Below are 27290 nucleotides of genomic sequence, written 5' to 3' on the forward strand. Positions count from 1 at the left end.
TGCTAATTATTGAGGTGTTTTAACATACAATTAGAGATACTTGCCCCTCCTTATTTTTCTCTTTATAGAATTGCATTGGCTATTTTTGCTTGTAGTTTTTTTGTGTATACGGTAAAACAAATTTGTCTACTTTCAAAAAATGTACATGTACACTTGTACATGTATAAATCATGTACATATACATATACACATATCATATATGTCTTATAAGTATTGGTATATTTACTTTGATTCATTGTTATAAATTTTTGTGTTTTTCAGTAACATTTAAAATATATATGTATATATATATTTTTTAAAGATTTTATTTATTTGATAGACAGAGATCACAAGTAGGCAGAGAGGCAGGCAGAGAGAGAGAGGAAGTGAAGCAGGCTCCCTGCCAAGCAGAGAGCCTGATGTGGGGCTCGATCCCAGGACCCTGGGATCATGACCTAAGTTGAAGGCGGATGCCTTAACCCACTGAGCCACCCAGGCGCCCCTAAAATATATCTTTAAGTGAAGTGTAGGGATGCCTGGGTGGTTCAGTCAGTTAAACATCTGCCTTTGGCTCAGGTCATGATCTCTGGGTCCTGGGATCGAGCCCTGCATGGAGCTCCCTGCTCAGCAGGTGGTGGGTGTCTGCTTTTCCCTCTCCCTCTGCCCCTCACCCCTGCTAGTGCTCTCTCTCTCTCACATAAATAAATAAATAAAATCTTAAAAAATTAGTTTATTCGATCAAAAATTGTTTGTCTTTGTATGCCACGAGCTGATGTTTTTTATAACCATTTTTTTATGATTTATTTATGTATTTGACAGAGAAAGAGGAAGAGCACGCAAGCAGCGGGGGGGACAGAGTGAGAGAATGTCTAGCAGACTCCCTGCTAAGTGCAGAGCCCAACACAGGACTCCATTTTACGACTGTGAGATCATGATCTGAGCTGACATAAAGAGTTGGATGCTTAAACAATTGAGCCACCAGGCACCCATGTAATCACTTTTTATTTTTAAGCATAAATAAAATTGTGTGAAAGTAAATGAAGTTGTGTGAAAATGTGAAAATAAAGCTGTGTGAAAGTGGGCATAACACATATATTTCAAAAATGAGCACAGTATTACATTATTAATGCAAAAGAAACCTCTTTTTATTATATCCTTAACAAGAAATCTAAACCCATTTAATTTTTTTCACTGAGAACTGTCTTCCCTTCACGGAATAGCTTAAAAATTTCAGGTAGTGCAACAATTAATACTTTCCCAGCCACATCAATTGCATTTGAAATCAATAGTGAATCAGTTTTTTTTGCTGTCTCAATCTCTTTTTTTAGTCGATTTATCTCCTTATTCAATTCCTCAGATTTCTTTCCAAATCTTTCATTAAGCAATTCTTCTTGGACCTATAAAAGGAAAAGAGCCCACCTTTTAAGATCTCTAATTATCAAGACACAGTCAACAGTAAACATAGGTGTCTATTTTTCTACCACTTTAGATTGTTCTTTGGGAGATGTCCAATGTGTTCATACTTTTTGACCTGGATAATGAGAGTATCCATGGTTTGTAACTTCCTAAGATGTCCTCACAACCCTCTCTCTGGGGTTAGGTAGATGTTGGGGCTAGATCAGACTTGAGAACTTTTTCCACTATGCACTTTAGCCCAAATGATGCTCTTTGGGTAGCAGTACAGTTTTAATTCTAATTCATTCTCAGTTCCACTTGAGGATGCATGGCCACAATCATCTAATAAAAAGCGGTAACTGCTGATTCTGTATAGAGCATTGCTTATCAAGCTCCAGGTTGGACCAAGGAAAGATGTTCCTCTATATTTTATAGTAATCCCAGGATATTCAGACAGATGGAGCAAGTTTAGGAACCTTTGGTGTCTTGCATTTGTCTGGAAACAAATGCAGCAAGTTTTAGAAATTTTAGTGTCTTGCATTTCATATCAGACCTAATCAGTTATTTTCAAGACAAAATAGATCTATTTCAGATCTCTCTAATGGTTCTCTATAGGACTAGAAGACAAAGACTCTACCCAACTGGGGTTCATGGGACCATTGCATCAACACCACAAATAGCAACCCACTTTCCCAAGGGATGTTACGTGTATACTCTGAAGTCTAGCACTGCAGAAAGGGCAGGAATAATATGCTTTTTAGGGTTACAGCAGGATACAGATGGATTCAGGCACTTAGTAAATCATATGCCATTTGCATTTCCCTCTTGGATCATAATTTTGCTGAAAATTTTATCCTTCTCTTCCTGAGGAATGAGAATCTGCCTCAATCCAGGCCATACTTACCTGCAGATAATGCTTCAACATCCTTTCCAGCATTACCCGAAAGTTTTCTCTTTCCTTCTTTATCTTCTCTTCCAGCTGGCCCAGGTTTTCACTGAAGCTTCTCTCTTGAGCCTCCATTTTTTGCCGTTGCTCTTCTTCTTTCTGTTTTAGCTGCTCCTGTTCTTTCTCAGCTGCCTCCTTTTTGGCCCGCTCCACTGACCCATGAAAGTTTTTAAAGGGAACAAAAGAACAGGTGAGACCTGACCTCCTAAGCTCAGAGACTAAACTGACTTTGCAATGGTAACTGGAAAATTTGTAATTTCACCAAATGGCCACACTGCTGGCAGGTTTCTCAGTGTGAAGATATAGGCTCTGCCTGGCGGCTGATGTGCAACTACCACTTGTCTTGTTATTTTCAGATTTGACTGAACAGAACATGTGTTCTGTGGCACAAGAGAAAACTCTTTGCTGCAAGAAGGTCTTCTGGTCAGATATGTCAGCAGTCCATGCAGGAACCTACCCATTCCACCACAAGCCAAACCCTCCCCTGTACCTGCTATGGCCATGGCTCCTCTATTAAGGGCTGTGTCTAACTGCACGATGGATTCCTCTATTGTTGCCTGTGACTGTAGGAAGTTCTGGAGGATCTCATTTGCCTGAAGAACCAACAAGGAGCAAATACACATCAGGCAACAAAGATCTAGTCTCCCGCTATGGAAATAAAACTCCAAATATAACCCTGTAAATTGTGTATCCCTGAGTAATTCCCTTCCTTCTATGTCCACAGTATAAATTCCAAGTCTATTGATGATCATGGGAAAACTCCATCATAATCTTCCTATTTCTTGAGATCGCTTTCTCACTGATACTGTCCCCAACCCCACCATGGATTATAGCCAATCACATTCATAATTCTACAAATATATTATACCTATTGTTTACTTGTTTTGGGATATTCTTTTCTTCTTCCTGGAAGCTATTCTAGCCTTTCTCAACAAAACATCTATAAATACTTCATCTTAAACTTCTAGGAACTACCTTCTGTATAATTTCCTAAACCGCAGTCAGAGCTTTGAATGGCCACCAAGATACCGATTTGCCCTACTGGCTCCACCACTTACTGTTCATATGACCTTAGGCGATTTATTAACTTCTTTTTGCATCACATTTATCAAATGCATAATGTAGATAGTAGTATACTTAATTTATAATATTACCCTGAGGACATATACAATAATGTTCATGGGTATAGTATCATCATTTCTATACTATGTAGTACAATGCACACCAAAAATAAAACTGTAGTATCTGTTATAATTTCATATAAAATATCATTTATGAATAAAAATATTGGGATAATAACAGACTGCAAAAAAATATTACCCTGAGGATTAAATTAATAATCCAACAAAAGCACCTAAGACCATGTGCAGTAAAGAAAGTTAGTCTCAATGTGTTAACCATTCTTATCATCATCACTATCATCATTAGTATCTTTGAATACCACTATAACCTTTACCTTACCCTATCCTCTTCACTATTTGCCCGTAGCTTTGGTAAAATCCTCAGCATCTTGAGAGCAAGTTGTGTCTCTAATACTTGCATTCCCCAGGGACTTAGCCAAATATTAACACATGTTTCATAAATGAATCAAGTATTTTGTGTCACCTGAATTCATGATTGTAAATCCTTTCTTTGGGAGAAATTTAATTTCTGGTATCTACAGGAGTACCTAATTAATTGTAGGTGTAAAATCTGAAAATTTGGACTTACTGGCTCGCTCTGATTTTTTCCCATAATTGGTGCTGGAGTCTTAGATATTCAGGAGGAACAACAAAGACCACCTAACTCCACTCTACTGTTCAACCTTTTCCCCTTTATTCCTTACCTTAACTCCTTTCCTGGGCACCAGTTTATAGTCAAGTTCAACCTTCCTCTTTGCTTGTAAGTAGAGCTCATGTCCTCCATGAACAGAGAAAGTTTTTTCTGAAATGCTTTTCTTCAGAGGCTCTGAAAGCTGCTTCATTATAGCCTGGCAATATTTGAAAGATGCATCTTCATTCTGCTGCAAGAAATCTTCCTTCTTTTTCTCAATGGTGTCCTGCCAGGGAAATGTAGAGAAATCCAATAGAAAGAATCTCTTAGAAGGGAAAGTCCAATGTCATCCTCTTAGAAAAAGCATCCCAATCACCTAAGAGTAGATTGGAACATGGAGCAGACCAGGAGTCAAGAGACTTTTAGTCCTAGTTCTGACCAATTCTAGGTGTGCCTTGTGGAAAGTCCCTTTACTTCCTTGGGGTAGAAGACATGAACTCCATGGTTCATTCTGCGGTAGTATGATTAAAAGTGACCCAACCATTAACAGTCAGCAATAGAAAGTTGAATTATGGCTGAAAGTAGAGTTTCCTCAGAGAATTTGTGTTGCTGTGGATGACAATGCACCTTCAACACCCCTGCCCTCCCAACAACTCAATTATCTGGTAAAGACTAAAGTGTACTCTGAACAGAGTTTGGGACTCTTCATAAATTCTTCTAATAAGAATTTGAGTGTGTAAAGAAAAAGAAATAAACATTTCCTCTGCTCCTGAAAATTACAATACAGCAGACTTTCTGGCACGTCGTCAATAGAAACAAAGAGGTTGGGACGCCTGGGTGGCGCAGTTGGTTGGACGACTGCCTTCGGCTCAGGGCGTGATCCTGGAGTCCCCGGATCGAGTCCCGCATCGGGCTCCCAGCTCCATGGGGAGTCTGCTTCGCTCTCTGACCTTCTCCCCTCTCATGCTCTCTCTCACTGTCTCTCTCTCTCAGATAGATGAATAAAATCTTAAAAAAAAAAAAAAAAAGAAACAAAGAGGTTTTTTCACTCCTAGGCTGGTCATAGACTGAGACAAATTTCCACTGAAGATGCCCATGCTAATTAGTTGTCCCCGAGAATTAAATTGTCTCCTAAGATTTTTTCCCTCTGATGTATACTCCTTCCACAGTCCAGGATTCAGTGAACTTGATAATTTTATTACAGTAGTTAGACTTTATTATATGGTACAATTTGACGTTAAGAAATGGAGATAACTAGGGGTGCCTGGGTGGCTCAATCATTAAGGGTCTGCCTTCAGCTCAGTTCATGATCCCAGGGTCTTGGGATTGAGCCCTGAAATGGGCTCCCTGCTTGCCAGGAAGTCTGCTTCTCACTTTCCCACTCCTCCTGCGTGTGTTCCCTTTCTCACTGTGTCTTTCTCTGCCAAATAAATAAATAAAATCTTAAAAAAAATAAGAAATGGAGATAACTAGAGGATAGAGGTGGAGAAGTCTTAGATAAGAACATGAGCTCTGAGAGTTATCTGCAGGAAATAAAAAAAGCTAAAACATGAAAAAAATTTGATGCATCATTGTTGGCTTGAAGCAGAAAGGAGAACATGGAGGTATATGAAAAATGCTTCTGGGAGCTTGGAAGCACCCCCTGTCAGAAAGCCAACAATAAAGGGAACATGATCCTATAATCAAAAGGAAGTCAATCCAGTCAACAACAGGAATGAACTTGGAGCCACTCCAGAGCCTGCCGCTGAGAGCTCATTTTGGCCAAAATCTTGTTTCCGGTCTGTGAGCGGACTTTGAGCAGTCTCTGAGCAAAGTATGGTGCCATCTTATGCCTCCTTTTGACCTACTTTGTGAGCCTATATAAATTAAGGGTAATTTTTCAAATGTGGCAATAGAAATTTAATAAAATGTCCATCTTTTAGTAAAAAGGTGAACAGTAACCTGATAGAGCCCTGTCACTCAAAAGAACCCAGGCTCTGTCAACCATGACAGCTAGATGAGCCACAGAGTAGGAAAAAAATGTATTCTAAGTATGAATCTGGAAGGGCAGCAATCAGGAAGGATAAATGCTAAGACACTTTACCACCAGCTTTTTCTGGAATTCCCGCTTGTCATCCTTAAAGGAGTGTTCCATGAACACTGCGATGGCTTCCCTCTCACAGTGTGCATGGACATCCAGGAGCTCCTGGAGTGTGTCTGTGGGGAGCCTCACTCGCTGGGCCATCTGCTCGCTGTAGTGGTCAGCTGCCTTCTGCACGGCCACTGAGTTCTCACGCTGAGCCAGAGTTGTCACCACGTTCTCCAAGCAAGGAACTGCTCCTTTCTTGATGGCATCCACATAGGCTTTCAACAGAGTCCCCAGCCCTATATAAGCCAGGGAATTTGAGCATAAATAACAAGGTATCAATCAGTGGCTTATAGTTTTTATGAAGCATCATTCTAAGATCACAAGAAAACTCCACCTTATTTACAAGGAAATTTTATTTTCTCCTTTTGGGAATCTACTCCTTTCTAACAGGATTATTGTTTTCCTGTTTTTTCTTTTATTGTTCTCCATTTTCTCACAGCACAATTTAAATTACCAACTATACAATATGCACCTGTGTACTGGAAAAATGGTTTCCCATTCATGAGAATGTAAAGGAATAGATTACATAGGTGAAGTAATAGACACAATCAAGACCAGCAGCATAATGTGTGTGCCCCGATACAAAACAAAAATGTGAACACCTAGTTGAACATGATCGAGAATTCAAAACAGAGATAGAGGATCTTAAAGCAAGTATGGGTCCATCTCCACACAGGATACTATAGGACTGCGTAAGTTACATGCCCACAAAGCCTGCCCTACACATAAGATGACACATAATTCTGTTTCTCAGTGGTCTTGCAGGAACTCATAGCTTGCTCTTTATGACCTGACTCATGTAAATTTACAAAATAACCTGCTATCTCCTTCAAGACAAGAAGTTATCCCATAGGATTTCTCAATATACAGATGTCCTCTCTTTAACACCATCTTGTCTTCTTAGGATTAGTGGCTTATGTTCCTGAGGTATATCAGGTCTCAGCAGACCCTCACACAGGGAGACTTTAATGAGTAAACACACATGGATTTCTTTTCAGGCCATGAACATCTGCTTCTCCATAGTTACACACTGGTGTAAACAAAATTACTGACAAATCCAGGCTCTCATCAAAGCACCACCACACACTGACACAGAGACATGCTTTGGGACAAAGGTGACTCACGGCTCCCAGTGACAGTGATTCCCTCTCTTAGGGTCTTGGTCTTTGTATGATTGAAAATATAGGTACAGAATTTCTTTGATTGCTCCTGGAAAGTACTGTCTAGCTTGTCTTCTGGCACCTTCTCAAGATGGAATAAGAGATTTCTATCGCTTGTAGGCCGGTCAAAGACGAAGCACTTCCGTTTTGGAAAGAACTGCCTGATACACTCTCTGGGCATGTTGGAATTCTGGATTTTGGGATTTGTGCCTGCAAAAATGGAAAAAAAACTGATCACTGAAAAGTGGTCTTTAGGTAAGGGAGTCAGAACTTTCATTTCCAGGCATCTTTGCATTATGGCATTTCCTGTGCCTATAAATCTCCTTTAACCCAATCATTTCAAATCAATCTGGGCCATCATCACAGGCAAGGAAATTCCATTTCTACATGGAGCAGAGCCAAGGAAATAGGGGAGTAAGAGGGGCATCAGTCCCAACTGAAGCAAGTTATGGTTGGTTTCCTTAGTACTGTTATGGAGTTTAGTGGTTGACATATTCATTAAATGTTTATCAAATGAGTGAGGAACCAAAAAAAATGGTAAGAATTCCTTTTGTGATTTGACTGTCCCCATATTAGATATGAAATATGGACCCTAAAATAAAATAATACCAAAAGAAGAGTAAGATATTGCTTGTTAAAATATCAGGTGGAGGATGAATAATTTTAAGGTAAGAAAAAAATGTCTAAAATTCAGAGTAAAAAAAAATCACACTAAATAAATATGTTTGGAGTTCTTTTAGCAGTAACATATCTAAGGTAAGGTTAACTTAAAAGTAATTGGAAACCTTAACACTGTCTATATCAAACTATATCTGACTTAACAGTGCTTCACAGAATGATTTGGGGAGTAGTCAGATGTTTAATAAATTTATTTGAAACAATGAATACATGAATGATGAAACAGAAGTATGTATTACTTCCAAGCGCCATCAGTTATTCACCTTACTAAAATAAAATAAAAATAAATTGTTTGTAAAATTTACATGTAGTAAATTAATAATATTAAAGTGGTAACAAAATGTACAAGACTGTGAGAAAGAAGAATGTGAAATCATAAGGAAGATCAATGTGAATCTGAAAGTGTTACCAGAAGGACATTTTCCTCCTGGATATTTACTATGTAAATATCCTTTCTCTGAAATTTGTAAGTATCTGGGCACTAGTAAAATATTCATAGAATATTTCATAGAAACATGAAATATATTTTAAAAATTAGGTCATTTAAATGTGGTATATAAATGCAAAAAAAAATACTATTCAGTCTTAGAAAGGAAGATAATCTACACATGCTACAGCATGAATGAATCTTTAGGACATTATGCTTAGTGAAATAAGCCAGTCACAAAAAGACAAGTAGCATACGACTCCATTTGTATGAGGTACCTATATGGAGACAGAGAATGATATGGCAGTTGCCAAGGGATGTGGGCGGGGGGTATTAAGGAGTTAGTCTTTTTTCCCTGTAATATTTTATTTATTTATTTGAGAGAGAGAGAGAGAGAGCATGAGCTGAGGGAAGAGGCAGAGGGAGGAGCAGACTCCCCGTTGAGCAGGGAGTCCAATGTGGGACTTAATCCCAGGACCCTGGGATCATGACTTGAGCTGAAGACAGATGCTTAATGACTGAACCACCAAAGCATCCCAGGGAGTTAGTTTTTAATGGATAGAGAATTTTAGATGGGGAAGATGAAAACTTCTGGTGTGGGTGGCTGGTGATGATTCTACAGCAATGTGAATGTACTTACTGCCACAGAACTATAAACCTAAAAAAAAATGGTTAAAATGGTAAATTTTATGTTTTGTCTATTTTTCCATAACAAAATTTAGGTCCTTTTATTTCTTGTGATTCTAGGTTACCAGCTTCTCCTCTGATGAGCTATTTCTGTCAGTATGGAACAGGAGGAGCACACAAAAAGGAGCCCAAGTATGTGGGGCTTAGGAAGTTACAACACTATAACCTAGAAAAATGTTTCACAATACCTATTTGATCTAAAATCGTTTGGTTCAACATTGGTCCTTAAATTTCCTCAATGAGATTGCTCCAGTGGCTGGAGTTTCACAAGTAATAATCTATGAAAAACAATCACCAAATGCCATTCAACAATCACCCCTCACTATTAAGACTGCATCTCAATCCAATATTAAACAAAAATTGAATTCAAGTGCTGACTGGCAGGGCTTAGTTGATCCCAACCCCCTGTTGAAACTTTCACTGCCCAGACCATGCTCTGGAACCAGCTTCAAGGCATCCTCCAGGTACTCATCTTCGGTGATTGAGGCTTCACCTATCTTCAACTCCAGGGTGAAATCCCGAACAGTCCATACAAAGTCTGGAAAGAAACTCACAAACTCAGTGGAGTCCTTCACTTCCTCAGAGGTTGAGGAGGATTTTGCCCTGATTAGCTGTGTTAGTTCAGTGACATAGCTGAGAATTTAGCTAAGGAAGGAGAAATTATTTACACACAATTTTCAGCTTGTATTTAAAAACAAATTTTATAAACATTAACTTATGTCTCATGTTCCCTTCTCCTCAACCATGATAGTTAAGTCACAAGAAAGATGACCGTCTCAGTTGCCATTCCTGTAAACTCAATGAAACCTGGTGGTTTGGTCCCTGGAAGGATACTGCAGCTGCTCCAGGGCCTGGTGGTTGATGGTGCCCATGCTGTTGTAAATCAAGGTGCTGCTCAGAAGCACCGTCAGGGCAAAGATCCATGAGTCATTCTTAGGGTCGACCTAGAAAGCACATTAAAGCAAAAGACTAGAGAGTCCACTCTTCATTTACTTGTTAGCATTTCCATTCCATAACACAGTGACTGGAACATAGTAGGTATGCACCAATAAACAGGAAATTATTCCTACAGCAAATTTGATGTGTCATGGTCAACATTAAAAGCATAATGTTGTTCAGTTAAATTCAACAGCTGTTGTTTGAGTTTCTTCTAAATGCCAGGCGGTGCATTTGGTTAGGTGGATGCAAAGTTCCATATGCTAGTCCCCGCCCTCAAGAAGTTGACTTTCTGGGTTGACTGACCAATAAGTAAACATAACACCTGCAACCAAGTTAATGATCTCTGCCGGGAGTAGAGCCAAAAGCTAAAATATAAAAGAAAAAGGGGGTAACTCCAAAAATGGGGGGAAAAAGTGTCCTGGGAATTCTGAGCAAGACATTACTTCTGACTGTGAAATGATGGCAGTAAGTAAAAAAAAAAAAAAAAATGCGCTGGGTTGGGGCACCTGGGTGGCTTAGTTCGTTAAGCATTTGTTTTCAGCTCAGGTCATGATCTCAAGGTGCTGGGATCAAGCCCTGTGTCTGGCTTCATACTTAGCAGCAAGTGTGTTTCTCCATCTCCCTCCAGCCCTCCCCCTGCTCATGCTCTCTTTTTCTCTCAAATAAACAAATAAGATATTTTAAAAAATTAAAAAAATAGCTGGGTTTTAAAGAAATGATGAAGTTGTGGACTTGGACTTGTGGAAATGAAAAGATCATGCAGGTAGAAAGACTAACACAAGCCAAGTCAGCATTGAAAAGCACAATCATACAAAGATAGAATTATTTCCTTTGGCTGAAGCAATGTGTAAATGTGTGGGAGTAGACAACAAGGCTGGGGAGGAGACTCGGACAGTATGTGAGTGGCACTGAAGGCCAGGAAAGCAGAATTACGCACTACCTAAATCATACCACATGTTCTAAATTTATTGAACTGTTCTGCTGCCATCAGTTATTAATAATATAATATGACTTTTTTTTTTTGGTCCTTTAAACAAAAGCAATTACATAAAAAGAAACAAGTTTGGGCCAAAATATGACATTTTGCACCATTAAAAGTCCCTCTTCATTTTTGGGGGGCAGAGGGAGGTGATAATTAGAGTAGATCTAATTCATTGGGAATTAACTTAGGGGCTGTGTAAAATAAGTAACAAGTAAGTAGGATTTCTTGTTGTTGTTATGTTTAGTGTGAAAAGTTGCTGGTACATTCAAAGAAGGAATAAACTTGTTAAAATTCAAACACGGTGAGATGAATTGATGAGGCCTGATACATATTGTTTTAGTTTCTCTTCTGTTTTTGTTTTATACTTTATTTTTTATTGAACACTTTACAATTTCTGAAGTTTTACAACATTAAAAATTTTTTAAATTCAGAATTTCTAAATTTCTCCTTTACTTATTCTGGGGGGAGGGAGCAGTATTGGAATCAAGTAATCTACTGCAGCAACAATCTAGACTCAGACTTCTATAAAATAAGGAAAAAGTACTGATTGTAAAGACAACACACTTACAAGTATCCTGTTTGTACTGTTTTCTGCTGGTCAAGATCATACTTTTTAGAAGTTGGTGAAGAATTAATCTTTAAAGTCCAGCAAGTTACACTAAAATCATTATGAATGTTTTTGGAACAGCCGAAGATTTTCTGGGGTTTATTTAAATAGATTACTTTGTTTTAACCCTATTTTCAAGACTACTATATTCAAGGTCACGAATCCATAGATTTTAACTGGTAGTCCCATTGACCTGATGAATTACAATTTAGATATTTTAAATGTTATTTCACCAGGAAAGCTTAAATCTAATCCTTACTTAAAACGAGGTTGAATCCATGACACTCTGTACTGATTGAATTAAGTACTTGGTATCTCCCCAGCTGGCCTCTGGGGCTTTACTTTCTTCACTGCAGTGTCTCTAGTACTTAGCAGAGAGCCCTGGATTTAGCTGCTTAAATTGTGTCATTAACCCCGGCATTAAAAATAAGATGAATATCTTGCCTCCAAATACCAAAATATGTGTGCTCTCAAGGAAAAAAAGTTCAAGGTAAGAGAATCTAACCTCATTATCTATAATTTACACTTACTATTTGTGTAGATATGTCACAGAAGTTGAATTGAGGTGGTGAATTCATAAACAAGAGCAAAGAAGGGTCCTCAACTCCCTGCCTTACCTTTTTCACATCCCCTAGCCCCTCAGTGTCCAGAAGGATCAGAGTGTGGTTCTTCTTGGTGGAGTGGGGCACACACCACATCCAGATGCCCTTGGTTTCAGATCTCACTGTGGAGTTCAGTCGGAAACCTGCAAGGGAGGAGTCCACAACATACAGGAACAGTGGAGAGTACAGGTTGCCCAGGAGCTACAGTGGTGAAGCTTGTAAGAAAGTAAGGGCCCAGCAGGGAGAAGAGTTTTTTCCATTTTGGTGACAATCTAATGTTAATTCAGATTAAGAACTTTCTAAAAAAATGCTTTGGGTTCCCTATTCAACTTGCACCTGTAAAGGTTCAAATAGGTCAGGTGAAAGATTAATGTAAACTCTACCAACTTGTGTAGTTTTAGTTGACCCTTAAGAGGAAAGAAAAAACATGCATCCATAAGTAGAATTAGAAAGGAGGCTGAAAGAAGAACTCTGTGTTTGTGGTTCACACTTCATATAGCATCTCCTTTTCCTTATCTGGGTTATTGTTAAGAGAGAGCCTCTAAATGGAGAAAACACTGACATGGGAAGGATAACACTGAGCTGTCACTTGAATCCAATTTTGTCCCAACGGTTGCCTAGTAGGAAAGCAGTGAGGACTGAATCTTGAAATGTAGCCATGTTATCCATAATGTGAGGTTCTGAATGCCTAGATAAGTAGACTGCATTTGTTAGATAAGAAAATCACTTAAGTTTTTGAGATGTATGGTAATAAAACCAAAAGTATATTTAGAAAAATCCGTATGGTATTGGAATAGGGGAGTAATTCAGAATGGAGATTCTGAAGTAGTTAGAAGGCTTCCAGAAATTTAGATGGGGATGGACTCTCGTGACCATGCAGTCCACTGGGAAATTGCCTTGTTATTATTGATGTCATCTTGAGTGGAAAAGAAAAAGGAATTGTTGAAACTCCCTAGCTAATATTGAATCCCTCAAATAAAACTTAAGAATTTTTTTGGGTCAGACAAGGAAGTGTCCTTCTCAGATTGGTCAAGAATTTTCCTTAAAAGAAAAATAAAGACACGATATTTGCTTAGAAACTAATAGGAGATTGGAAAGTAAAATGGGAGAGAGAAGGAAGGAGAAACTATAGACTGAAAAAGAAAGGAGAAAGGGAGGAAGGAGAGAGAGAAATGGATGGGTATGGGGGATCCTGAGAATTTAGTGTACTGCAGTTCAACCTCTAGTGGTGTTGGGCCAGAGAGGAATTAATACATTTGAAAATAAAATCTGCATGTTCTAAAGAGACAGAAAGTCCTATAGGATAGTAGAGAAAATTTCCTAAAGTACCAGTAAGAACCACAAGGAACAACTAAGTTAAACAACAAAAACAAAACTCCACATCAGGAAACAATAAGAACATTCACATTGTTCTGAACAACAGACTACGTTGACCCTAACTATTATATTTATTTTTATAAAGACTGTAACATTGAAGGGAAAACTCAATGTTTGTCAGTAATTAGCGCAGTGTTGGACATTGTATAAGACCTAGAAACCACCTTTAGACTTCTTGTGACTTCTGGGACACTTATCACTGATGATTCAAAATTGTACAATTAATCAAGTCTTTAGGCATTGATTTTCAAGTAAAAAAAAACTGTTATCAATATTGGTATCTGAGCCAGCTAAAATAGTAAATGCTGTAGACTTCTCCTAAATTGTTGTAACCACAGAGGAAAGGGCTGAGATTTTAGGTTTATTAATTTGAGAGAGAGAGAGAGAATGTATGTGACCGCATGTGCTCACACAGCAGGAGAGGGAGGGGCAGAGGGAGAGGGAGAGAATCTTAAGCAGCCCCCCTGCTGAGCACGAAAGGCTGAGATTTTAAATTGATTGTTTTGGGAGAAGTAGCAGGCTGAGACAACATCAGGTAGCAGGAGATCAGTTAGATAGCTTATCAAACCATCGCAAACACCTACAAATCCAATAGGAGATCAAAGAGAAGAAGAACAGCAATTCCAGAAACAGAAAATCGACCACTTTCTGAAAGGTAGGACTGGTGGAGAAGTGAATCCAAAGCGATGAAGATAGAACATGGGGGAAGGGGCTGGCTCCCGGCAAGCAGCAGAACAATGGAGCACTAAATCAGGACTTGTAAAAGTCTGCTCCACTGAAGGACATTGCTCCAGAGGCTAAACTGAGGTGAAGCCCATGCAGAGTCAGCATGGCCCCACGTCCCGCAGGGTCACAGAAGGATCGAGGGGTGTCTGAGTGTCACAGAGCTCGTGGGTATTAGAGCGGGGAAGCCAGCTACAGAGACAGAGCCAAGGAGTGAGTTCTTAGCTGAGGGTTGCCTTGAACCGGTCATAGGTTGGGTGAGCTTGGAGCACAACTAGAGGCCAGGGAGACAAGAGTTATTGAGCGCTTTTCTCCAAGGGCAGCCAGAGGCCAGGGAGACAGGAGTGATTGAGTGCTTTTCTCTGAGGGTGCAGTGAGGAGTGGGGCCCCAAGCTCTTGGCTCCTCTGGGACGGAGATTGGGAGGCCGCCATTTTCATTCCCATCCTCTGGAACTCTACAGAAAGTGTTCAGGGAACAAAAGCAAACCCGAGCAGATTACTTAGCATGGCCCCTGGTAAGGGTGGTGCAATTCTGCCTCAGGCAAAGACACTTGAGAATCACTACAGGCCCCTCCCCCAGAAGATCAACAAGAAATCCAGCCAAGACCAAGTTCACTTATCCAGGAGAACTGCGGAATTCCAGAGGAGGAGAAAGCAAGGCATGGAACTATGGCTTTCTCCCCATGATTGTTTAGTCTTGCAGTTAATTTAAATTTTTTTAAAATTTTTTTTTCTTCTGCTAAATATTTTTTTAACTTTTACCCCTTCCTTTTTTAACATTTTTAACTAGTTTATCTTAACAATCATTTTCATTAAAAAATGATAATAATCTTTTTTGAACCTTCATCATCATAGTGATATTTTATCCTTCATTGTATCTAACTTTATTTTTTGTATACACATAGGTTTTTTCTTCTAAAAAATTTGGGATACAACTTCTTCTAAGATCAAAATATACCCTAAGTCTAGCTCTGGGCTTGTTCTAGTCTCCAGCCCAAGCAAATTGTCTCCACTTTCTTTTTCTTTATTCTCCCAACCAACTTACTTTATCAACTCCTTTTTTAGAAATTAAAAAAAAATTTTTCCCATCTTTATAGGCATATCCCATCCCTTCATTGTGTTTACCCTTATGTATGTTTTTCATTCTTTAAAATTTTGGGAGGTAGTTTCTTCTAAAAGACCAAAATACTCCAAAAATTAAGTGGGTGACCTGTTCAAGTCACCAGTCTAATATATATATTATTTTCTTTTTCATATTTTTCTTTATTTGTTTTCTTTCTTTAATTTTTTTTTCTAAACTTCTTTTTCTCCCCTTCCCCCCTTCCCCCATGATTTGGATCTCTTCTGATTTGGTTAAAGCACATTTTCCTGGGGTCTTTGCCACCCTTTTAGTATTTTATTTGCTCCTTCATATATTCTTATCTGACAAAATGACAAGGTGGAAAAATTCACCACAAAAAAAAGAACAAGAGGCAGTACCGAAGGCTAGGGATCTAATCAATATGGACATTGGTAATATGTCAGATCTAGAGTTCAGAATGATGATTCTCAAGGTTCTAGCCGGACTCGAAAAAGGTATGGAAGATATTAGAGAAACTTTCTCTGGAGGTATAAAAGCCCTTTCTGGAGAAATAAAAGAACTAAAATCTAACCAAGTTGAAATTAAAACAAGCTATTAGTGAGGTGCAATCAAAAATGGAGGCTCTTACTGCTAAGATAAATGAGGCAGAAGAAAGAATTAGTGATATAGAAGACCAAATGACAGAGAATAAAGAATCTGAGCAAAAGAGGGACAAAAAGCTACTGGACCATGAGGGGAGAATTCGAGAGATAAGTGATACCATAAGACAAAACAACATTGGAATAATTAGGATTCCAGAAGAAGAAGAGAAAGGAGAGCAGAAGGTATATTGGAGAGAATTATTGGAGAGAATTTCCCTAATATGGCAAAGGGAACAAGCATCAAAATCCAGGAGGTGCAGAGAAGTACCCTCAAAATCAACAAGAATAGGTCCACACCCTGTCACCTAAAATTTACAAGTCTTAGCAACAAAGAGAAAATCCTGAAAGCAGCCTGGGAAAAGAAGTCTGTAACATACAAAGGTAAAAATATTAGATTGGCAGCAGATTTATCCACAGAGACCTGGCAGGCCAGAAAGAACTGGCAGGATATATTCAGAGCACTAAATGAGAAAAAAATGCAGTCAAGAATATCATATCCAGCTAGGCTATCATTGAAAATCAAAGGAGAAATAAAAAGCCTTCAAGACAGACAAAAACTGAAAGAATTTGCAAACACCAAACCAGTTCTACAGGAAATATTGAAAGGGGTCCTCTAAGCAAAGAGACAGCCTAAAAGTAGTAGATCAGAAAGGAACAGAGACAATATACAGTAACAGTCACCTTACAGGCAATACAGTGGCACTAAATTCATATCTCTCAATAGTTACCCTGAATGTTAATGGACTAAATGCCTCAATCAAAAGACACAGAGTATCAGAATGGATGGGCGCCTGGGTGGCTCAGTGGGTTAAGCCGCTGCCTTCGGCTCAGGTCATGATCTCAGGGTCCTGGGATCGAGTCCCGCATCGGGCTCTCTGCTCGGCAGGGAGCCTGCTTCCTCCTCTCTCTCTCTGCCTGCCTCTCTGTGTACTTGTGATCTCTCTCTGTCAAATAAATAAATAAAATCTTTAAAAAAAAACAAAAAACAAAAAAACAAAAAAACAAAACCCATCAATATGCTGCCTATAAGAAACTCATTTTAGACCCGAAGTTAACTCCAGATTTAAAGTGAGAGGGTGGAAAACAATGACCATGCTAATGGACATCAAAAGAAAGCTGGGGTGGTAATCCTTAGATCAGATCAATTAGATTGTCAGCCAAAGACTATAATAAGAGATGATGAAGGACACTATATCATACTCAAAGCATCTGTCCAACAAGAAGATCTAACAATTTTAAATATCTATGCCCTTAACGTGGGAGCAGCTAACTATATGAACCAATTAATAACAAAATCAAAGAAACACATCAACAATAATACAATAATAGTAGGGCCCTTCAACACTTCCCTCACTGAAATGGACAGATCATCCAAGCAAAAGATCAACAAGGAAATAAAGGCCTTAAATGACACACTGGACCAGATGGACATCACAGATATATTCAGAAAATTTCATCCCAAAGCAACAGAATACACATTCTTCTCTAGTGCACATGGAACATTCTCCAGAATAGATCACATCCTCGGTCCTAAATCAGGTCTCAACTGTTATCAAAAGATTGGGATCATTCCCTGCATATTTTCAGACCACAATGCTCTGAAGCGAGAACTCAATCACAAGAGGAAATTGGGAAAGAACCCAAATACATGGAGACTAAACAGCATCCTTCTAAAGAATGAATGGGTCAACCAGGAAATTAAAGAAGAATTGAAAAAATTCATGGAAACAAATGATAATAAAAACACAGTGGTTCAAAATCTGTGGGACACAGCAAAGGCAGTCCTGAGAGGAAAATATATAGCAGTACAAGCCTTTCTCAAGAAACAATAAAGGCCTCAAATACACAACTTAACCCTACACCTAAAGGAGTTGGAGAAAATAAAGAACCCCTAATCCCAGCAGGAGAAGAGAAATCATAAAGATCAGAGCAGAAATCAATGAAATAGAAACTAAAAAAACAAACAAACAAACAAAAAACAATAAAAACCCAATAGGACAAATCAATGAAACTAGGAGCTGGTTCTTTGAAAGAATTAATAAGATTGATAGCCCCCTGGCCAGACTTAACAAAAAGAAAAGAGAAAGGACCCAAATAAATAAAATCATGAATGAAAGAGGAGAGATCACAACTAACACCAAAGAAATACAATTATAAGAAGATACTATGAGCAACTCTACGCCAACAAATTTGACAATCTGGAAGAAATGGATGTATTCCTAGAGACATATAAACTACCACAACTGAACTATGAAGAAATAGAAAACCTGAACAGACCCATAGCCAGTAAGGACTTTGAAACAGTCATCAAAAATCTCTAAACAAACAAGAGCCCAGGGCCAGGCGGCTTCCCAGGGGAATTCTACCAAACATTTAAAGAATTATTAATACATAGTCTCCTGAAACTGTTCCAAAAAATAGAAATGGAGGGAAAATTCCAAACTCATTTTATGAGGCCAGCATCAACTTGATCCCCAAACCAGACAAGGATCGCATCAAAAAAGAGAATTACAGACCAATATCCTTGATGAACATGGATGCGAAAATTCTCACCAAAATACTAGCCAATAGGATACAACAGTACATTAAAAGGATTATTCACCATGACCAAGTGGGATTTATTCCTGGGCTGCAAGGTTGGTGTAACATCCACAAATCAATCAATGCGATACAATACATTAATAAAAGAAAGAACAAGAACCATATGATCCTCTCAATAGATGCTGAAAAAACATTTGACAAAGTACAGCATCCCTTCCTGATCAAAACTCTTCAAAGTATAGGGATAGAGGGCATATACCTCAATATTATCAAAGCCATCTATGAAATACCCACTGCAAATATCATTCTCAATGGAAAAAAACTGAAATCTTTTCTACTAAGGTCAGGAACATAGCAGGGATGTCCATTATCACCACTGCTATTCAACATAGTACTAGAAGACCTAGCCTCAGCAATCAGACAACAAAAAGAAATTAAAGGCATCCAAATCAGCAAAGACGAAGTCAAACTATCACTCTTTGAAGATGATATGATACTATATGTGGAAAACCCAGAAGACTCCACTCTAAAACTGCTAGAACTTGTACAGGAATTAAGTAAAGTGTCAGGATGTAAAAGCAATGCACAGAAATCAGTTGCATTTCTCTACACAACAACAAGACAGAAAAAAGAGAAATTAAGGACTCAATCCCATTTACAATTGCACCCAAAACCACAAGGTACTTAGGAATAAACCTAACCAAAGAGGCAAAGAATCTCTACTCAGAAGACTATAAAGTACTCATGAAAGAAATTGAGGAAGACACAAAGAAATGGAAAAATGTTCCATGCTCCTGGATTGGAAGAATAAACATTGTGAAAAAGTCTATGCTACCTAAAGCAATCTACACATTTAATGCAATCCCTATCAAAATTCCATCCATTCTTTTTCAAAGAAATGGAACAAATAATCCTAAAATTTATATGGAACCAGAAAAGACCTCGAATAGCCAAAGGAATATTGTAATAGAAAGCCAAAGTTGGTGGCATCACAATTCCAGAGTTCAAGCTCTATTACAAAGCTATCATCATCAAGACAGTATGGTACTGGGCACCTGGGTGGCTCAGTGGGTTGAGCCGCTGCCTTTGGCTCGGGTCATGATCTCAGGGTCCTGGGATCGAGTCCCGCATCGGGCTCTCTGCTCAGCAGGGAGCCTGCTTCCTCCTCTCTCTCTCTCTCTGCTTGACTCTCTGCCTACTTGTGATCTCTCTCTGTCAAATAAATAAATAAAATCTTAAAAAAAAAAAGACAGTATGGTACTGGCACAAAAGCAGACACGTACATCAATGGAACAGAATAGAGAGCCCAGAAATAGACCCTCAACTCGATGGTCAACTAATCTTCGACAAAGCAGGAACAAAGGTCCAATGGAAAAAAGACAGCCTCTTCAGTAAATGGTGTTGGGAAAATTGGATGGCCACATGCAGAAAAATGAAATTGGACCATTTCCTTACACCACACACGAAAGTAGACTCAAAATGGATGAAGGACCTCAATGTGAGAAAGGAATCCATCAAAATCCTTGAGGAGAACACAGGCAGCAACCTCTTCAACCTCAGCCACAGCAACTTCTTCCTAAGGAACATTGCCAAAGGCAAGGGAAGCACGGGCAAAAATGAACTATTGGGATTTCATCAAGATCAAAAGCTTTTGCACAGCAAAGGAAACAGTTAAGAAAACCAAAAGACAATTGAGAGAATGGGAGAAGATATTTGCAAATGACATATCAGATAAAGGGCTAGTGTCCACAATCTATAAAGACCTTATCAAACTCAACCCCCAAAGAACAAATAATCCAATCAGGAAATGGGCAGAGGACATGAATAGACATTTCTGCAAAGAAGACATCCAGATGGCCAACAGACACATGAAAAAGTGCTCCACATCACTTGGCATCAGGGAAATACAAATCAAAACCACAATGAGATACCACCTCATACCAGTCAGAATGTCTAAAATTAACAAATCAGGAAATGACAGATGCTGGCGAGGATGTGGAGAAAGGGGAACCCTCCTACACTGTTGGTGGGAATGCAAGCTGGTGCAACCACTCTGGAAAACAGCATGGAGATTCCTCAAAATGTTGAAAATAGAGCTACCCTTTGACCTAGCAATCACACTACTGGGTATTTACACTAAAGATACAAACATAGTGATCCGAAGGGGCACGTGCACCTGAATGTTTATAGCAGCAATGTCTACAATAGCCAAACTATGGAAAAAACCTAGATGTCCATCCACAGATGAATGGATAAAGAAGATGTTGTATATATATATACAAAGGAATACTATGCAGCCATCAAAAGAAATGAAATCTTGCCATTTGCGACAACGTGGATGGAATTAGAGGGTATCATGCTTAGCGAAATAAGTCAATCAGAAAAAGACAACTGTCATATTATCTCCCTCATATGAGGAAGTGGAGATGCAACATGGGGCTGTGGGGGGTAGGAAAAGAATAAATGAAAGAAGATGGGATTGGGAGGGAGACAAACCATAAATGACTCTTAATCTCACAAAACAATCTGAGGGTTGCTGTGGGGAGGGGGGTCGGGAGAGGGGGGTGGGGTTATGGATATTGGGGAGGATATGTGCTATGGTGAGTGCTGTGAAGTGTGTAACCTGGCGATTTACAGACCTGTACCCCTGGGGATAAAAATACATTATATGCTTATTAAAAAATTAAAGAAACAAACAAACAAAATTTAAATAAACTAACTAAATAAAAAAAATTGTTATTGTTCTTTTTCCTCACATTTTACACGATTAATTATAGATGATTGAAAAATAAAGAATACTGTGGGCCACCTGGGTGGCCCAGTTGGTTAAACATCTGACTCTTGGTTTTGGCTCAGGTTGTGATCTCATAGTCATGGGATAGAGCCCTACATTAGGCTCCACATTCAGGACAGAGTCATTTTGAGGTTCTCTCTCCCTCTCCCTTTGTCCCTCCTACTCTCTCTCTTTAAAATAAATAAATCTTGGGGCACCTGGGTGGCTTATTCATTAACCATCTGCCTTCAGCTCAGGTCATGATCCTGGAGTCCTGGGATGGAGCCCCACATCCGGCTTCCTGCTTGGTAGGGAGCCTGCTTCTCGCTCTCCCACTCCCCCTGCTTGTGGTCCCTCTCTTGTCGTGTCTCTCTCTGTCAAATAAATAAAATCTTTAAAAAAATTAATAAAATAAAATAAATAAATCTTTAGTAAAAAGAATATTGTGGATTAAATAAAAATTTTAGATTTTATGAAGTTGTGGATTAAATAAAAATTTTAGATTTTATGAAGGAAATAAAGGAGAAATAAAATATTTGCACTAACAAAATAGGAAATACAAACACCAAATAAGTGTGAGAAAGTTCTCAGATTGACTTATAATGAGATATATCCCGTATGACTATACAGTTACCAGAGGGTGATAAGGGCTTGAAAAAATCTCCATGACTGCTAGTAATCATATAAATTGTATTTAAAGTTTGAAAAACGGTTTGATATTATCTGGAAAGGCTGAAAACAAATATACTCTGTGCTCTTGCAAGTTCATTTCTGTATATAATCAACAGGGGAAGGCTGAGTACCAGAATATAAGCACAAAAACATTTATGATAGCTGAATTCAGAAACAATAAAATCTGTTGACTAATATCAACATCCATTAATAATAAATGGGGAAAAATTGTGATATCTTCATATGATTGCATACTATAAAGCAGTTAACATAAATAAATTGCATATACATATAAGAAAGTGATTTTTATAAACTTGATGAGAGAATCGATATGCAAAAGAAGCATGCAGTATATACTAATTACATAAACTTTAAAAGCAGATCAAATTAAACTTTTTTGAAATACATAGACAGTGAAACCATTTTTAATAAGTGCCATGAAAATGAAAAACATTAGTGACCACAGATGGGATTGTGAAAAGTGGTTTGGGCTTTCGATCTTGGTAATGTTAAACTTCTTGACCTGAGCAGTGATTATGCAGGTGATCACTTTTCATTTAATAAATTTATAGTACATGACTGTTTTATATACTTTTCTGTGTGAGATATAGTTCACTCATAGAAAATACTGAATACAGAAAGAAAGGGAGTGTAATTTATCAAAATTTATTATGAACAAAAAAATGAATATTTGCTCCTTGAGATTTGGGAATAATAGGTTTTTCCCTCCCTCCTCTCTCTTCCATCCTTTTTCCTTTCCTCTATTTTTTTTTGAATACAACACAATAAAATAAAATTTTATGCTGCTGGGAATGATCGTGTAGTTTGGGCAAAAGTGATACAAAAGAAAGGAAGGGAAGGGACATAGCAGAAGCTAAGCTGATAAGAGTGGATGGGATCCAGAGGACAAGTAGAAGGGATCTATTGATAGCGTTGGGAGACTCTTCTTTCTTACTAGATAAAAGAATGAGATTTTGTAGAAAGGTTGGGTTGAATTTGTAGATTGGTGGTGAGAGTTAGAAGTTTTCTTCAGTGGGAGGAGTTAGGCTCTTCCCTAAGATGACACTAGAAGAACCATGACCAGCCTGCACTATCAGTGATTCCAAGCAAATGGCCCCGGTCCCAGGACAACACTCACCATGGTTCTGTCCCGCCAGGCGGTTCATCAAGTAGGATTTTCCTGTCCGAGACAGCCCTGCAATGGCCACCACCACCACAGGCTGAGATATATTGTTAAGAATCTCTAGTGCTTCTGGATTCACTGTCAGCTGCTCTTTCTGGTTTTCTACCAGGCAGATGGGTGCCGTCATGGTGGCTCCAGATGCCATGGTGACCTGTAATCCAGAAGAGCTGTTCAATATAACACAAGAGCCCAAAGTCCCCTCTGATGGTCATACAAACTATACACCTATCAGCTTTCTGTTTATGGAATATAGACACCATTTCTATGGGTAAATTATGCACCCTAGTTAGTGTGTCAAAGCTTGAGACAGAAGACTTTCATCCCTTATGTTATTGATCTTAAAATGAATTTTAAAATAACCATATCCAGGAGATGTATAAAATGAATACAACAAAGAAAGCAAAGGATGGAGATGGAGACCTGAGAAAACCAGTATATTGGGGGTAAGGCAGAATGAAACATAAAGATAGATGAGAAGAGTAGTCAGAAGAGTTTCTAAGAGTTCCAGGACAATATGGTGACTCATCAGTTCTGCAAATATTTATTGAGTGCAGCTGTGTTGTACTGTTGTAGGTGCTCAGTATCCAGAAGTGAACAAGTGGCTGAAACTCTTGCCTGTGGAGTTCTAGACTAGTAGGGGCAGTCAGGTAATCAACAAAACAAATCAGTGAAGATATGTGTTAGAGGATAGTGAGTGGTCTGGAGAAAAGTAAGCAGGGAATGAAATACACAGCAATGGATAGGGGTTGGAATTGGAATTGGAATTGGAATTGGAATTGGAATTGGAATGGGGGTGGAATTATATACAGAATATTCCAAGAAAGAGACAAAATGAAGGTAATCAGTGTCCGTGATGAGGACAGATTTCATGAAAGGGCAGTAACATGAAGCAGATTGGTTGGGGAAGTGAGCGTAAAAGAAGGAAGAAGAAATAATAATGCAGCTTGTCTCAACATGCAAGATCTCTATACATTGTGCTTAAAGAAATATATGGGTCCAGGATTCATTCATGTAACTGGAAAATATTTCTCATTTATAAGTTTACAACAAAGAGAGCCAGTTGTAAAGATGTTTAAGGATCTTCCCGGATCTGACAGAGTCCCACGTCTGAGCTAGATTCTGCCTTGGTTGTTTTCGTCTAAATGAATGGAGCATTCCATCATACCAAAAGATAGAGACCTGCCAAAGAACATTTGCTGTGCCTTTAGTCTAAGATAATGCTTAGTAACATTCACGTGTCCCCACACTGCTTTCAGCCCTCTGCCTAAGGTGGGGTTACTTGAATAGTCATTCAAGCAGTATGGGACCCAAAGTGGTAGCAGATCTCATGTATAAAGGTACCCCTATGAGGGCATTCCCACAAGTAAATTAATGTCCATTGGGCACAATTAAGCACGTCCTTCAAGAGAGAGAACTTAACTGAGTGCTCTAGATTATATAATCCTGTATATTTGGGGACAGTTGGTGATACACAATTACAATTTTCTTAGCTGGTTTGAGACACGAATTGAAATATCAGTCTCTAATCAAGCATGATTTCTGGTAAAGAATGCCTCATTACATAACTTTACAATATTATATTTGCTTTTTGCATTTTGTGGGAATATAAAATATTGTCTATTTGCTTTTTCTGAGAAACAAAGATGATTAACTACATGGCAAATACGCATACATTTTTAGGCACACAAAAGGGATTTGTCAAAGGTGTTAGTAAAAGACAGGGAAATGCGGAGCAGAATTTAATCAGAGCGAGAGCAAGGAGATAAGATTGAGAGAGACAGAGAGAGAAAGATTGAAGATCCTGGAGAGACAGGGATGACTGACAGAGACAGCATCATACTCTGTGTTTGGAGCCCAACTGCAGGACACGAATACTGGATCCATCTTTACAAGCTGTGGGACTCCTGGAGAGATATCTCTCTGGGCCTCTATTTTTTTCATCTGTGAAATGGGAATTCTTATAGTAACTAAATTGTAGGGCCAGTAGAATAAAAACATCCCAGAATACATACATACAGAACACAAAATTATATTTGATACCGAATAAATGCTATGCAAGTATTACTGAAAAATAAGTATCTAAGGAGCACCTGGGTGGCTCAGCGGGTTAAGCGTCTGCCTTTGGCTCAGTTCATGATCTCAGGGTGAAATTCCAGAAGGCAAAAAATTGGTTTGGGAAAAATGGTGACAATTCTTTCCCACGAATAAAAGCTGGTGTCAAGGAGACAATGATTACTGAAAGCAAATTGTCCCATGAGAAGCCAGAGTTAGCAGAAGCCGAACCAGCATGAACCACTGACTAGAAGGGTATTACAGTGTCAGGTAGGGGCAAAAGAGAGACATGACCATATGTTAGCACTGATTTGGGAGGGAAAATGTTGTAGTTCAACACTTAAGAGTTTTAATCATCTACTGCCTGGGAGACCTTGAAAAAGGAACCTACCTCTGTAAATCTTGACTTTCTTATCAGTGTTACGGGTTTAAAAAAATAAAAAGTAATTCCTGCTTAATCCATTACTGTATAGGGCAATAACAAAAACTTCCCAATACATTAAAATTTCCACAGTTAATGTACTGTTTCTACAATAAGCCTGTTAAGCCATGGAGTATTGAAGCAACAAGTTCTGTAAACAGGGAATACCAAGAAATAATACGGTAACTAAAATAGTTTTTCTTAAAAAAAAATCAATCTGATTCTGAACAGACTTCTGTGCAATTTCTCTTCTTTTCTATGGATGGGTAGGAGAAGAGATTAGAAGTAAAACATGAGCTTTGTAATACCGTGTGAGGAGGAAATGTAGACTTCTCATAATTAATATTTTGAAAAGTTTTGGGGAAGAGATGATATTACAAAATGATTAAAAAATTTTTTTTTCATACAAAGGAAGAACATTTATCTCCAAAATAAACAAGTAGAATGAGATAGTTCTATTCTATACAGATAAATGATCATTGGTTCCCTAAGGTACTGTCTGTATGAGTTATCTGGAGTGATGGTTAAATGCTCAAAACCTGTATTTTTAATAAATAATGACAGTTATTATTTGTGGGGATTGTGCATTTGGAAACAGTGTATGATGAACAAACCATATAGTTACGTCACACAGTTATTTTTAACAGTTGATTAACAATGGATTAGGAAGAATGCCAGTGAATTATTCCATGTAATATAACTTTGTAGTGTTTTCAGAATATTGGACGTTATTATTAAAAGAACAATCGACAATCCAAATTTTAGATTCCAATTGTCTCTAAGGTAAGGATCATCTTTTTGTTTTTCCAAAGCTCAGCAAGCGCAGGCAGAACAAATCTGAGGGGGGAAGGGCGTTGGGAAGTGGAAGGAGCGACCCTACCCTACGCAGGGCCTCTGCGAAATGACCCGGGGTCCTTCAGTCTGAGAAGGGGCTTCATCCCCCTTTCTGTGGGTGCAGTGGGATGCACTCCTTCCGTGCAGCGCTTTTTATGCACACGTGGGGGGACGCCAGAGGAGGAGCCGCGCATTCCGGGGACACTGTGCGTGCGCGCCGGGGCTTTGCAGCCAAAGCAAAGCGCCCCAAAGGGCACACACCATCTAGCACCTTCCCGGTTCTTTTGCTGCCTTTGCGACCTGCCAGCGTGGAGTCTGCGTTTGGGAATTTGTTGTTGTTGTTAGTTAGCGGCTCTGTGCACGGAAGACCAAGTTTAGCAGCGAACTTACCTAGGGCGGGCGCTGCAGTCAGGGGACACGTTCTCAGCTGCCCTCGCCTATCCTTTCGCGCTCCCGCGTCTGGCTTCTACGGAGAGGGTCTGTTCTCTTTAGAACTTAAAGCAAACCGGATATTACAGCCTTGCTTTTCATGAAGGTTCGGGATGGAGACCGAAATCGAAAGGAGAGGTATTATTCCTGTTCCATCTATGTGGATTTTCACTTCTAGCCGTCAGGATACCTGACTGTGGGAATGAGGCGAAGTAGAACATCTTTGGTTCTCCCGCACCCCTTCCTCCTGCACAGCTGGCTTGGGTTTCCTTGGCACCCCC

At 38.9% G+C, this 27290-nt stretch overlaps 1 protein-coding gene across 1 annotated transcript; it reads right to left on the reverse strand.

The window, feature by feature from the left end:
- Positions 1 to 1102: 1102 nt before the first annotated feature.
- On the reverse strand, positions 1103 to 27254 carry LOC122900169 (guanylate-binding protein 4-like). The gene is made up of 11 exons (XM_044238642.1): positions 26971 to 27254; positions 23229 to 23424; positions 12298 to 12425; positions 9987 to 10096; positions 9583 to 9785; positions 7325 to 7570; positions 6156 to 6436; positions 4146 to 4358; positions 2811 to 2913; positions 2279 to 2472; positions 1103 to 1376 (listed from the first exon to the last, which is right to left on the reverse strand). Exons 2-11 carry the CDS (start codon positions 23416 to 23418, stop codon positions 1158 to 1160), a joined length of 1887 nt encoding a protein of 628 aa, XP_044094577.1. The 5' UTR covers positions 23419 to 23424; positions 26971 to 27254; the 3' UTR covers positions 1103 to 1157.
- Positions 27255 to 27290: the final 36 nt, after the last annotated feature.

The sequence above is a fragment of the Neovison vison genome, chromosome 2, assembly GCF_020171115.1.
Source record: "Neovison vison isolate M4711 chromosome 2, ASM_NN_V1, whole genome shotgun sequence".
Taxonomy (NCBI): domain Eukaryota; kingdom Metazoa; phylum Chordata; class Mammalia; order Carnivora; family Mustelidae; genus Neogale; species Neogale vison.